Source organism: Hyaena hyaena, unplaced genomic scaffold, assembly GCF_003009895.1.
Source record: "Hyaena hyaena isolate Hyena2069 unplaced genomic scaffold, ASM300989v1 scaffold_465, whole genome shotgun sequence".
Classification (NCBI taxonomy): domain Eukaryota; kingdom Metazoa; phylum Chordata; class Mammalia; order Carnivora; family Hyaenidae; genus Hyaena; species Hyaena hyaena.
This window is the reverse complement of record NW_024081097.1, coordinates 1,109,000-1,122,088: the sequence shown is the minus strand read 5'-3', so window position 1 is coordinate 1,122,088 and position 13,089 is coordinate 1,109,000. Positions and strand designations below refer to the sequence as shown.

The 13,089-nt window shown below is 38.9% G+C and overlaps 1 protein-coding gene across 1 annotated transcript in view; it reads left to right on the top strand.

Moving 5' to 3' along the window:
• The window catches only part of JAM3 (junctional adhesion molecule 3), a 79,625-nt gene that overhangs the window by 60,274 nt on the left and 6,262 nt on the right, over positions 1–13,089 (top strand). Inside the window, exons 2-4 of the mRNA XM_039253788.1 lie at positions 6,961–7,026; positions 7,585–7,698; positions 12,611–12,763. Of these exons, the coding sequence (XP_039109719.1) occupies positions 6,961–7,026; positions 7,585–7,698; positions 12,611–12,763 (333 nt within the window). The remainder of the gene's footprint in view (positions 1–6,960; positions 7,027–7,584; positions 7,699–12,610; positions 12,764–13,089) is intronic.

The following is a 13,089-nucleotide window of genomic DNA, read 5'->3' as shown; positions in this document are numbered from 1 at the left end:
CCTTTGTCTTCTCTGCTCACCTGTAGAGAGCCCTCCGGGATTGGACCTGAGTGTCTGCATTCTTAGAACTCCCCATTACCCAGATGGGATTAAATATCATTGGACTAGAAGACTAAGAGCCTTTGCCAGCTATGAATTCAAGCATATTTGCGTGCTCAAAAAAATGAGAATTTCTGGATTTGGTGTAAAAGGAATTCTCATTTTATGTTTTCATTTATTTTTCTTATTTTTCTTGTTAACTATTTAATGTTCTCCTTTTCAGTTCTTCTTGCCCTCCCTTCTTCTTTCTTTCCTTCCTTTTTCTTTTTTAGCCTACCTCTCCTTCACCTGCCTCAGACCTCATAAGTGAATTTTCTTGGGATTCTCCTTTATATTATTCCACTCATGATATTTGGGGTTAATATATTTCTGGCCTTAAGTCTGAAGTCATTCAACTTGAAACTTACTGCTCCTTGAGCTACTAGAAAGGCATTGATCTCTACATAGCAAATATAGCAATGATCTTAAAGATAATAATAATTAAATGTTTCTCTATCTTCAGTTATTGGTGAAAGAAGAATAAAAAGTTACTAATAGTATTTTACAGTTGGGAAAAGTGAAGGGTACAAGATCACACTGAAAGTCAATAGGAGTATTAAAAGTAGGGCCCATAAAAAATGTTAAAAACTAGGGCCCAGATTTCTTTTTTTTTTTAATTTTTTAAATGTTCTATTTATTTTTGAGAGAGAGAGAGTATGAGCAGGGGAGGGACTGAGAGAGAGAGGGAGACACAGAATCTGAAGCAGGCTCCAGGCTCTGAGCCGTCAGCACAGAGCCCGATGCGGGGCTTGAATTCCTGAAGTGCTAGATCATGACCCGAGTATAAGTAGGACACATAACCTACTGAGCCACCCAGGCACCTCCCAGATTTCTTGATAGTAATTTACAGCTTTGGCATATAGAAGAGGTTTGCAAATGGAATTACAAGCACAAGACTGGTTATACCCCTATACTGGATTGGGTCACCTCATTTTTCTGGGTTGAGAAAACATTTGTCAGTTCTACTTGAAGCATTTTGTAGGTTCTATTGAGAAAATTAGGATATTTGTCAGTTCTGCTTGAAGTTAAATCCTAGGAAATTATGGAATCCAAAAATGCCAGTTTCCCAATTTATAGTGAAAGCTACATTGTTAGAAGAAACACTAAAATAGCAAGAAGTGAGTCATACAGCCCTGGGTTTGAATCCTGGCTCTGCAGCCAACTGTGCCATATACTCTGTAGGTGTATCATATTGTATTGAAATTGTGTCTCTCTCCTCCACTTTACAGTCAGTATACTATTTCCCAAAACCTCTTGCATCTCAGGTATGATTGTTGGGAATTGGAGGTGCAAAGATAAGTAAGAATGGCCATAATAACAAAAAATAAAAAGAGCAATAATGCTAGTTTGGAGTGACATCAGCAAGAGTAGAATAGTAAACTCCTGGCTCCTGTTCCTGCACAGAAACATTGAAAAAACCCACAAACAGAAGCTGAACCAACTTTGTAGGAGCTTTGGAAAATAGCTGAAGATTTATAGTAACCAAATAAGTGCCCAGTTGAGGAAAAACAATCTTCAAAATGATAAGAAAGTTATTTTTTAAGTTTTTATTTACTTATCTTGAGAGAGAGAAACAGCGTGCATGCATATGGGGGAGGGGCAGAGAGAGCAGGAGAGAATCCCAAGCAGGCTCCATGCTCTCAGTGAAGAGCCTGACGCGGGGCTCAATCTCATGAACCATGAGATCATGAACTGAGCCAAAATCAAGAGGCAGATGCTTTACCAATTGAGCCACTCAGGTGCCCCTAAAAAGGCAGGAAAATCATAGGACATTTTTACTCACCCTTTCCCCAAAACAGTCTCTCCCCATCCCTGTCCCCTCTCCCCAAATTGGAGCAAAGCAAACCTTGTTTGCAGGCTATTGGGTATATTCATTTTAACTTCTCTGGAGATACCTGAAGGACTGACATGAGGTGCTTATCTTTGTTTCACATAACTTGGAATGCAGATGGGAAAAGCAGTAGGCACTGCTTGTAAATGCTGCAAGGGGACTGTAAACCCACAATAGCTGGAAGAGATTCTGAGTAGAGATAGACTCAGAAAAGAAGTTGTGATGAGACTAGGAAATTAGGATATTCAGAGCAACAGCATAACATCTCAGGGTGATCCCTATACTCAGAGCAAGCCTAGTTAATAAAGGGGTGAAGGAGTGCCTCTGCACAGAATGTCTGCAAAGATGTGGGAGAGAAGAATGTTCTCCTTTTTGTGTGTGTATGTATGTGTGTTTGTTTCAATTGTTGGCATTGAAGGAAATCTTTATTAGAACAGGAAATGTCTGTCAGAACATCAGCTGAAGAGAAGGTAAAGGAACCTCAGTGACTTAAAAAGGAATAATGTTTAAGAAAAAAAAAATTGGAACTCTCAAAACAGAGACTACAGTTTTCAACAATAATTAAACACACACACACAGAGCAAACCCTGGGGAAGGAAAATCTGATTTCCTAAGTAATCATTTGGTAATAGTCAAATGCCAAATTTTCAGCAAAACCTGCAAAGCATACAAGTAAGCAGGAAAGTGTGGCTCATTCAAAGAAACACAGTAAATGAAAAGAAGCTGTCTTAGAGGAAGCCCAGACATTGGATTTAGTAGAAAAAGTCATTAATATGTGGAAACTAATTTGACAATTAACTATTTGTAAAAAAAAATAAATAAAATAAATAAATAAATAAAAAAGAAGAAAGAGATACAAATCAAAAAAAAAAAGGTCCTTAAATAATTTATCTTAACTATGCTCAAAAAGCGAAGGAAAACAGAGAAAGGAAATCAGGAAAACATTAAACAACAAAGTATTGACAGAAATTACAAAAGGAATAAAAAAATTCTGGAGCTGAAAAGTACAGTAACTGAAATGATAAATTCACTAGAGAGAGTACATAGCATATTTGAGCAGGTGAAAGAAAAAAATCAGTGAACCAGAAGGTAGGACAATATAAATTATGAAATCTGTGGAGCAGAAAGTAAAAGAATGAAGAAGAGTGAACATAGCCTGTATTAGTTTGCTAGGTTGCCATCCCAGAATGCCATAGATTGAGTGACTTAAATAACCAAAATCTATTTTGTCACAGTTCTGGAGGGTAGAAGTCCAAGATCAAGGTGTCAGTAGGTTTGGTTCCTTCTGAGGCTTCTCCTTGGTGTGCAGATGGCCACCATCTTGCTGTATCCTCACATGGTCTTTTCTCTGTGTACACACATCATTCTATGTGTCCTAATTTCCTACTTATATAAGACACTAGTCAGCTTCGATTTGGACTCCTAATAGCCTGAGTTTAACTTAACACCTTTTTAGGGGCTCTGTCACCACTAGTCATATTCTGAGGTACTGGGGGCTACGGCTTCAAAATATAAATCTTGGTCAGGGTATGTTGGGGGGGGGGGGGCACACATTTCAGCCCATAACAGAGCCTTGTGGGACACTGACAAGCTGACCAACATGTGCTTTATGCGAGTCCCAGGAGAAGAGATAAAAAGGGACAGAATGATTATTTGAAGAAATAGTGGCTGAAAACTTCCCCATTTTGATGGAAGGCATGAATCTACAAATCCATGAAGCTCAGTGAACTCCAAATAGGATAAACCCAAGGGGACTCATCCTGAGACACATTATAATCAAACTGTCAAAAGCCAAAGACAAAAAGAGAATCTTGAAAGCAGGTTTAGAGAAGTGAATTATCACTAGGGGGCATCAATCAAGTTATCAGCTGATGTCTCATCAGAAGTGTTGGAGGCCAGAAGACAGTGGGATGGCCTTATGTTTATGTGCTGAAAGAAAAAAAACACTGTAAACTGAAATTTTTAATATCTGGCAAAACTGACCTTCATAAATGAGAGAGAAATTAAGACATTTTCAGAAAAACAAAAGCTGAGAGATGGAGTTCATTACCTGCTCTACATAAAAATGTTAAGGGAAATCCTTCAAGTTGGAAAGAAAGAACAGTAAGTTCTTACTTTCTTACTTTCTTAGACAGTAAGTCAAAGCCATATGAAGATACAAAGATCTCCAGTAGAGATAATTACACAAATATAAAGTTAGTCTTATTATAACTTTGGTAAGTGCACTTTTTGTTTTCTACAGAATTTAAAAGATAAATGCATAAAAGTAATTACAAATCTATGTTATTTATAAGGCACGCAGCTGGTAAAGATGCAGTTTTTGTCATCAATAACATAAAGGAAAGGACAGAGTAGAGTTTTTGCATATAATTGAAATTAGATTGGTATCAATTCACATCTGTTATAATTTTAGGATGTAATGATAAACTTTATGATAACTACAAAGAAGCTATCCATAGAGTTTACACTAAAGAAAATGAGAAGGGAATCAAAATGTGTCACTCCCCAAAAAACACTAAAGGAAACAGTAATGGAGAAAATGAGAGACAAAAAATAATACAGAAAGCAAGTAGCAAAATAGAAATAAGTTCATTATTACTTTAAATACAGTGGATTAAACTTTATCAAAGGCATAGATTGGCAGAAAGGATAAATAAGTGATCTAGCTACATGCTGTAAGACACTCACTTTAGATCTAAACACAAATGGGTTAAAAGGATGGGAAAAGATTCTCTGTGCAAGTAGTAACCAAAAGCAAAATAGACTTTACATCAAAAACTGTTACAGGAATCAAAGAATGCCAGTATTATTGATAAAAAGGTAAGTTCATCAAGAAGGTATAATAATTACAACTTTGTGCATCAGACGTCTGAACCTCATAATATATGAAGCAAAAATTTACAGGATTGAAGGGAGAAATAGTTTTACAATAATAATTGGAAATTTCAGTGTCCACTTTTAGTAATGGATAGATAAGATAGAATATCAGTAAGGAAATACAGGACTTGAACAACAGTATGAACCAATGGGACATGTATAGAGCACTGCACTCAGTAACAGCAGAATACACAGTTGTCACAAGTACACGTGGAATATTCTCTAGGATTGATCCTATGTTAAACCAAAAAAGTCTTAATTAAAAAAAAAATTAGGGGCTCCTAGGTGGCTCAGTTGGTTAAGTGTCCGACTTCGGCTCAGGTCATGATCTTACCGTTCGTGAGTTCCACCATTTTGATCAGTCAGCTAACCTCTCCTTCACTCTACTTCTACTTGGTTTCTTGGGTAACTAAGAACTCTCTAATTCATTCTTAATTTCTCTCAGCAGGAAAGGGTCAGATTGGGTTGTCCAGTTATTTATTATTCAGTTGGACAAAACTCTCGTGAGTTACTTCAAAGGCCCCTTGGATGGTCTCTGGGTTGGAAGCTGATGGCTGGTCATAGTTCTTTGTAACCAAAGTCTCATTTTCTCATCATCTAAACTATGGTGATCATACTGATAGAACTGTCTATGGTAATTTCCTCAGAAGGAACCTTTGTGGCCTTGGTAGGTATTCAGAGCATTATTTATTACTCTTTATCAATTGGTCACTGGGAGCTTTCAGACTGAAGGAAAAGTAGAAAATGCTGCGGATACACAGGGTGTATTTCTGGTTCCCAAAATAGCCCATGGTTAACCAAAACAAAAGAAAATTATCTTTACTTATCTTTATCTTTACTCCTGGTTCAACAACCTTTTGTAGAAGTCATTGTTTTAGATGCTAATAGCAACTCAGGTATACATATTTCTGATTTTCATCCCTTTTAGTAGTTTTTTAAATGGATTTTTCTGTAACTAATGAAATCTTACTAAATAAGAAGGAAAGGATCAAAATATGTACTTGGAATTATGCATGAAACTGAACCATTAAATAAGATTAAAGGTGGGAAAAGAATAGATTGTTGTGACCTGCATCCCACCTAATGATTCAAGGAGTTAGAAAAAAGCAGCTTAGAGTACACGTCTTTGCACATTTTCTTTAGCGGGATCTTAGTAAGCTAAGATTAGCTTGCCATTAAGATTAAATCCTTAATGAGGATTTTTTTAAAGATTCTATTTTTAAGTAATCTCTACACTCAACATGGGGTTTTGAACTTACAGCCCCAAGATCAAGAGTTGCATGCTCCACTGACTGAGCCAGCCAGGCACTCCCTTAATGAGGGTTTTATATATGAAGACCTTCTATAGGGAATGCATATTTTCCTAGAGGCCAGGTAGCTGAAGAATGACATTTTGTGAGTGGTCAGTGTACTACTTGATCTTCTCCAAGAAAATTGGTAAGACATTTTGAGACCACAATAAACTGGTTTTAATGTTTGTTGAAACACATGGAGAGTCAGAGGCTAGTTTGAAAGGGATTCCCATGCAGTTGGTATATCTTGATTTCACCAATGGCTTCATTCTACTTAGCTTCATGAAATTACATTATTATTTTTCTCATTTTACTAAAAACCAGTGAAAGCTTTTTAGTGGATGGGAATCACTGGGTTGCATGGTTAACATTGCATGGTGGTCTTTTGGCTGGTTGTGCCATACCAGAGTGTTGTGCCATCTTGAAGGGAAGAGCACCAGGCCGTGAATCTGCACCGTATCAAATCCACCAAGAGTACAGCAGCCAGGTTGGAAGCCTAGAGGAGAGGAGAGTGCGGGAGGCAGGAGTGACAAGAAGGCCCAGGTGGGTCTGGAGGAAGGATGTTGACAGGGTTAATAATGACAATGAGCAAGAAGAAAATTCTTAAAGGAAGAGCCTTTAAAGCCCCAAGGCCATTTTTTCTGGAACTAAGAAAGAAAATGAATTCTCAGGACCCTTCCTCTCAGTCCATTCCAGTGAGGTCAGACTGAGAAAGAAGCAACTTGCTATATCTAAGAGACTTTGTTTTGGAATATAATATTTTTCTGTCCTCTGTGGTGATTGTAGTCTAATTAGAAGGGAAAAATCTGAACTCCGTTGGAGGGTTCTCTGCTATTTTAGAGTTGCGTTGTCTCTGATTTTACTTTATTTTTTTCCCTTCAGGTTGCTTGATTGGGGCTGTGAATCTCAAATCCAGCAACCGGACCCCAGTGGTACAGGAATTTGAAAGTAAGTACTAGGGGGAGACTACTAGGAGAACGGGCGCCATCTAACGGACAGTTGGTAGTCTTGCAGCCAACTGAGGACAAGCACACAAACACACACACTCACTCACACAGACACACAGACACACACACACACACACTCACACTCACACTGTAGTGCCAGAGATGTTCAGGTGGGTGGCCCCTCAGCAGTGCATCTGGTGTGCAGGTGGGTCAGTGCAGCAGTGATTTAGCAGGTCAGTGGGACTCGGCAGCTTTTAGGTGGGCTGAAATCCGATTCCTGGCTTTATATGTATACCACAAAGCATTTTCTTGTATGTGAATAGAGTATTAAGGGGGAATGTGTACTCTATTTAGTAAAAGTCCTTGCTAATCATCTTTATTATTTTTCTGGCTAAAATTTTTCTTAAAGTCACTTAGAGCCTAGTGATAGGTAGATTTGTAACCTGCATGAAAGACTTCTCTAAAATTAGTGATTACGTGCAGGGTCTGGGTACACAACTGATCGTAAAATTGTTTCACATCCTCTGAGAGTTCTTTTTCTTCTTCTTCTGCTCATTAGGTGTGGAACTCTCCTGTATCATTACGGATTCACAGACAAATGACCCCAGGATTGAATGGAAGAAAATTCAAGATGACCAAACCACATATGTGTTTTTTGACAACAGAATCCAGGGTATGACCCTCTAATCCCTTCCTGTAGCCACAAGGCCCAGGCATGTTCTTGTGGCCAGAGACCTTCCTCTGACTGGGCCTGCGTCTGTAGCCAGGATTGGTTTCTTTTTTGTTTGTTTCACTTGTAGAAAACTCAACATAGAAAAGTAATGAGAATAGTGTATTGGACCTCACTATCCCTGTAATCCAGCTTTAACAAGTATCACCTCTTTAGTGAGGATTTAAATCTACCTGCCCAACCTTTTGGGGTATCACAGTGAACATTTTGCTAGGCCATCCTCTTATCATGGTCCATGACATTTGTGATACAAGCTGTGTGACTTAATCAGAAAGATTATGTGGAGCAGCAAGGAGACAAGTATTTACTGAGCACCTGCTATGTGCCACACTTCCCCTATTGAGAAAGCATTTGCTAGAACAGAGGTCAGCATAAGGTGTTCTCAGGTTGCATGCTCTTGGGTGGTGGGGAAGGCTTCCCAGAAGTGACATCTAGGCCAAATGATGAAGCCGGATAACCAGTGAGAAGTAGGATGGGGAAGGGTGTTGGGCGAGAAAGAATGTCATATATAAAGACCTAGAAGCAAAAGGCAGCTTGGCTCAGGGAAACTGCAAGTTCTCCGCCATAGCTGGGACTTAGGGAGGGGAGAGAAGAAGGATTCCACATAGCTGGGAAGGCATGCCAGGGCCAGGCAAGAGTGAGGGTCCACAAAGATTTTTAAGAGGAAAGTGTCATGATTTCACTTAGGACACTTTAGGGAGACTGACTTGCCTGCTTTGTGGAGAAGAGATTGGAGAGGCAAACTCGGAGCAGGGATGCTAATTCTGAATTTTTTTGCAGATTCCAGAAGGGAGCTGTTGATGGCCTGAGCTAAGGTCAAGGCAGTGTAGAGAGAGATGCAGAGGGGTTGCTAAGAGCTGGCTGTGGCAAGGGAGGGAGAAGGAGGAATTATAGATGATATGCTATGGGACCTTCCCTTCACTCTGACAGGAGGGACTTGGTAAACATGAGGGACAAATGCAGCAACTTCTAAGGGCTGGCTTCAGAATTGTCAGAGAACCTCATAGTTGTGGCTTCAGAGGAGACTGGGGATTTTGTGGAAACCGCCTAATCTCAGTCTTCCTGCTTTGGGTGCCCAATATCATCAGGAGTGATAGGCTTTTAAATATCATTGTTTTCCCTCACCAATGTCTCCCCCACCTCTTACTTTGAAGAGATGAAAATAGTTTTCCCAGAAAACAAGTCCATTTTCTCTGGCAACTTAGGCTGCTCCTGATAAACCCTGTACATGCACTTGTGATCATCAGAAAAACCAAGTGGGAATTTTCTTAAAGCACTTCTGTTTCTGGGAATTAAACACTTTATTCTTAGCCAGAGTGAGGGGGAGGGTATTTACACACAAAATATGAAGGCTGGAGGAAAATTTGAATCTGTTTGGTCTCTTCTCTTGCCTCAGTTCAGGTCTGTGCCAAAAACATCCTGATAGATTTTTTAAAAATTTATTATTGAAGTATGGGTGAAGTATAGTGTTATATTAGGTTCAAGTATACAACATAGTGATTAGACAAATCTGTATCTGACTTAGGCTCACTGCAAGAAGTGTAGTCACTGTACATTATTACAATATCATTGACCGTGTTCCTTATGTTGTGCTTTTTATCTCCATGACATACTTATCTTATAGCTGGAATTTTGTGCATCTTAATTCCCTTCACTTCACTCCCCTTCGGCAACCCCTCTCTGTATTTACTAATCTGTTTTTTTTCCTGTTGTTTTGTTTTTTAGATTGTACATATAAGTGAAACGGTACTTGTCTTTCTCTGACCTCACTTCACTTAGTGTAATACCCTCTAGGCCCATCCGTGTTGTCACAAATGTCAAGATCTCATTCTTTTTTTATGGTTGAATAATATTCTCAATAATACACACACACGCACACACACACACACACCTTTGATAGATTTTTATTTACTAATTTCTTGCATGGTTGAAATTCTAATCTTCCACTAAGGACTGCTAACTAACAAACCTTCCTATTAGAAAATACTTTTGGACTAGTATCCAAAATCTATAAGGAACTCACCAAACTCCACACTCAAAAAACAAATAATCCAGTGAAGAAATGGGTAGAAGACATGAACAGACAATTCTCCAAAGAGGACATCCAGATGGCTAACAGACACATGAGACAATGCCTAATATCACTCATCATCAGGGAAATAGAAATCAAAACCACACGGAGATACCATCTCATGCCGGTCAGAGTGGTTAAAATGAATGAATCAGGAGACTTATAGATGCTGGCGAGGATATGGAGAAATGGACAGCCTCCTACACTGTTGGTGAGAATGTAAACTGGCTGCAGCCCTTCTGGAAAACACTATGGAGGTTCCTCAAAAAATTAACAATAGAACTCCCCTGTGACCCAGCAGTAGCACTGCTAGGAATTTACCCAAGGGATACAGGAGTGCTGATGCATAGGGGTACATGTCCCCCAATGTTCATAGCAGCACTCTCAACAATAGCCAAAACATGGAAAGAGCCTAAGTGTCCATCAACTGACGAATGGATCAAGAAGATGTGGTTTATCTATACCATGGAATACTACATGGCAATGAGAAAGAATGAACTCTGGCAACATGGATGGAACTCTAGGATATTATGCTAAGTGAAATAAATCAGGCAGAGAAAGACAGATACCATATGTTTTCACTCATGTGTGGAACAGGAGAAACAACAGGACCATGGCGGTGGGGGGAAGGAGAAAAATAGTTAAGGAGAGGGAGGGAGGCAAACCATAAGAGACTCTTGAATGCTGAGAACAAATTGAGGGTTGATGGGGGTTGGGGAGAGGGGGAAATGGGTGATGGGCATGGAGGAGGGCACTTGTTGGGATGAGCACTGGGTGTTATATGGAAACCAGCTGGGTGTTTTATGGAAACCAACTTTCTTTAAAAAAAAAAGAAAGAAAAAATGCCTTTGGAAATGTTCATCCTTTGCAATAAGCATTTTGCTGTTTTTATTATATTATGGCAAATCCTTCTTGCTCTTGCCATAATTCAGCAGGTTTAGTAATGATTAGTTTCTGTGTTTGTGTCATTTCCCCCCAACTCCTTCCTTTATCTGTCATTCTTTAGGTTCTTCATGCTCCTTTGAAAGAGTTCCCAGCTTTTTGTGCTTTAAATGTTTTAAAAATTAAGATATAATCCATATAGTTTAAAACTCATACTTTTAAAGTATATACTTCAGTGGTTGTTAGTATATTCAACAAAGATGTATTTCTCTCACCACCATCAAATTCTAGAACCTTCACTCGCCTCAAAAGAAACTACATCTTTGTTAGCAGCTACTCCCCTTCCCTCTGTCCCCTCCTCCTGGCAACTAGTAATCTTTGTCTCTGTAGATTTGCCTGATGTGGACACTTAATAGAAATGGAAGCATACAATGTGTCGTCCTTTGTGACTTCTTTGACTTAGCATATTGTTTTCAAGTTTCATCCACATAGCATGTGTCACTGCTGCATTTCTTGTTATATGGAAGAATATTCCATTGTTAAGTAGGCCACTTTTTAAAATCCATTTATCAGTTGATGTACATTTGGGTTGTTTCCAATTTTTGGCTATTATCAATAATGCTGCTATGGATATTCATGTAAACGTAATGGTTTTTGTGTAAATATAAGTTTTCATTTGGGGAGGATATGACCAAAAGTATAATTGCTAGGTAACATGGTAGTTGCACATATAGTTGTTGGTGTGTTGTTTTTAAGAACCTGCCAAACTGTATTCCAAAGTGGCTGCACCATTTTACATTCCATCAGCAGTCTATTTCCCCACATCCTCACTAACACTTGTAATTGCCCATCTTTTCAATTCTGCCCTTCCTATATGGGTGTGAATTGGTATTTCATTGTGGTTTTGATTTGCATTGCCCTGGTGACTAGTGATTTTGAGCATCTTTCCATGTTCTTAGTGGTCATTTGTATATTTTCTTTGGAGAAATGTCTACTCAAATCCTTTGTCCATTTTAAATTAGTTTTTTTTCTAATTATTTTTGAGTTGCAAATTCTTTATATATTCTGGATACTAGTCCTTTGTCAGATTCATGATTTGCAAATATTTTCTCCAATTCAGTGGATTGTCTTTCAGTAATTGCATATGTCCTTTGAAGCACAGAAGTGTTTAAATATTTTATGGCAGTCCAATGAAGGCCAATGTAGTTTTTTTTATGCTTGTAGTTTTGGTACCATTTCTAATAAATTATTGTTTAATCCGAGGTCATGATGATTTATATCTATGTTTTTTCCTAAGAGTCATACTGTTAACTCTTAGAGAAAGGTCTTTGTTGTGTATGGTGTGAGGTAGGAGTCCAGTTTCATTCTCTGGCAGGTGGATATCCAGTTGTCCCACCACCATTTATGAATACTGGTTGTTTTTTTAATGTTGTTTGTTTGATTTTTTTTTTCTCTTTAAATGGGGAATCCTGGCTGGGAATGATGAGAGGAAATGAGGTCCCTGCCTTAACAACAAAGACACATGTAATGAGTCCTCTTACACACCAGGTACTATTTTGCTGCTCAGTGTCCTCAGTTCACTTCTGTTGTACAGGAGCAGAAACAGAAGCCAGTCTGCAGCCTCCTGATTGAGGCATTAAATGCTGCCTCCAGAAGCTACCTTCTTCAAGTGGCAAAGATTTTTTTTTTTTTTTTTTAAGTTTTAAAGAGAGAGAGGGAGAGAGAGAATCCAAGCAGGCTCCACACTGTTAGCACAGTGTGACATGGGGCTCAGAGACACAAACCATGAGATCATGACCTGAGCCAAAATCAAGAGTCAGTTGCTTAACTGACCAGACAGCCAGGTGTCCCCCAAAATGTTTTTAAACAGTCTTTTTGTGTTCTGTTTCCTCTTTTCTATAGGAGATTTGGCAGGTCGTGCAGAATTATTGGGTAAAACCTCTCTAAGGATCTGGAATGTGACCCGGACGGACTCAGCCCTTTATCGCTGTGAAGTGGTTGCTCGAAACGACCGCAAGGAAATTGATGAGATTGTCATTGAATTAACTGTGCAAGGTAGTAACTCACATGAAGTTAAAACATGTTCTCCCTCGGCAAACCATGAGAGACTCTTGAATACTGAGAACAAATTGAGGACTGATGGGTGTGGGGGGGAGGGGAAGGGGGCTGATGGGCATGGAGGAGGGCACTTGTGGGGATGATCACTGAGTGTTATATGGAAACCAACTTGACAATAAACTATTTGTAAAAAAAAAAAAAAGATTGGGAGAAAAAAAAAACATGTTCTCCCTTTAAGGTCTCATGAGTCTATTTAAAAAAAAATGGAGAAGGGGAAAAAAAGAACAAAGATCAGCTCTTACATGTTTTCCTTCTAGAGCTAC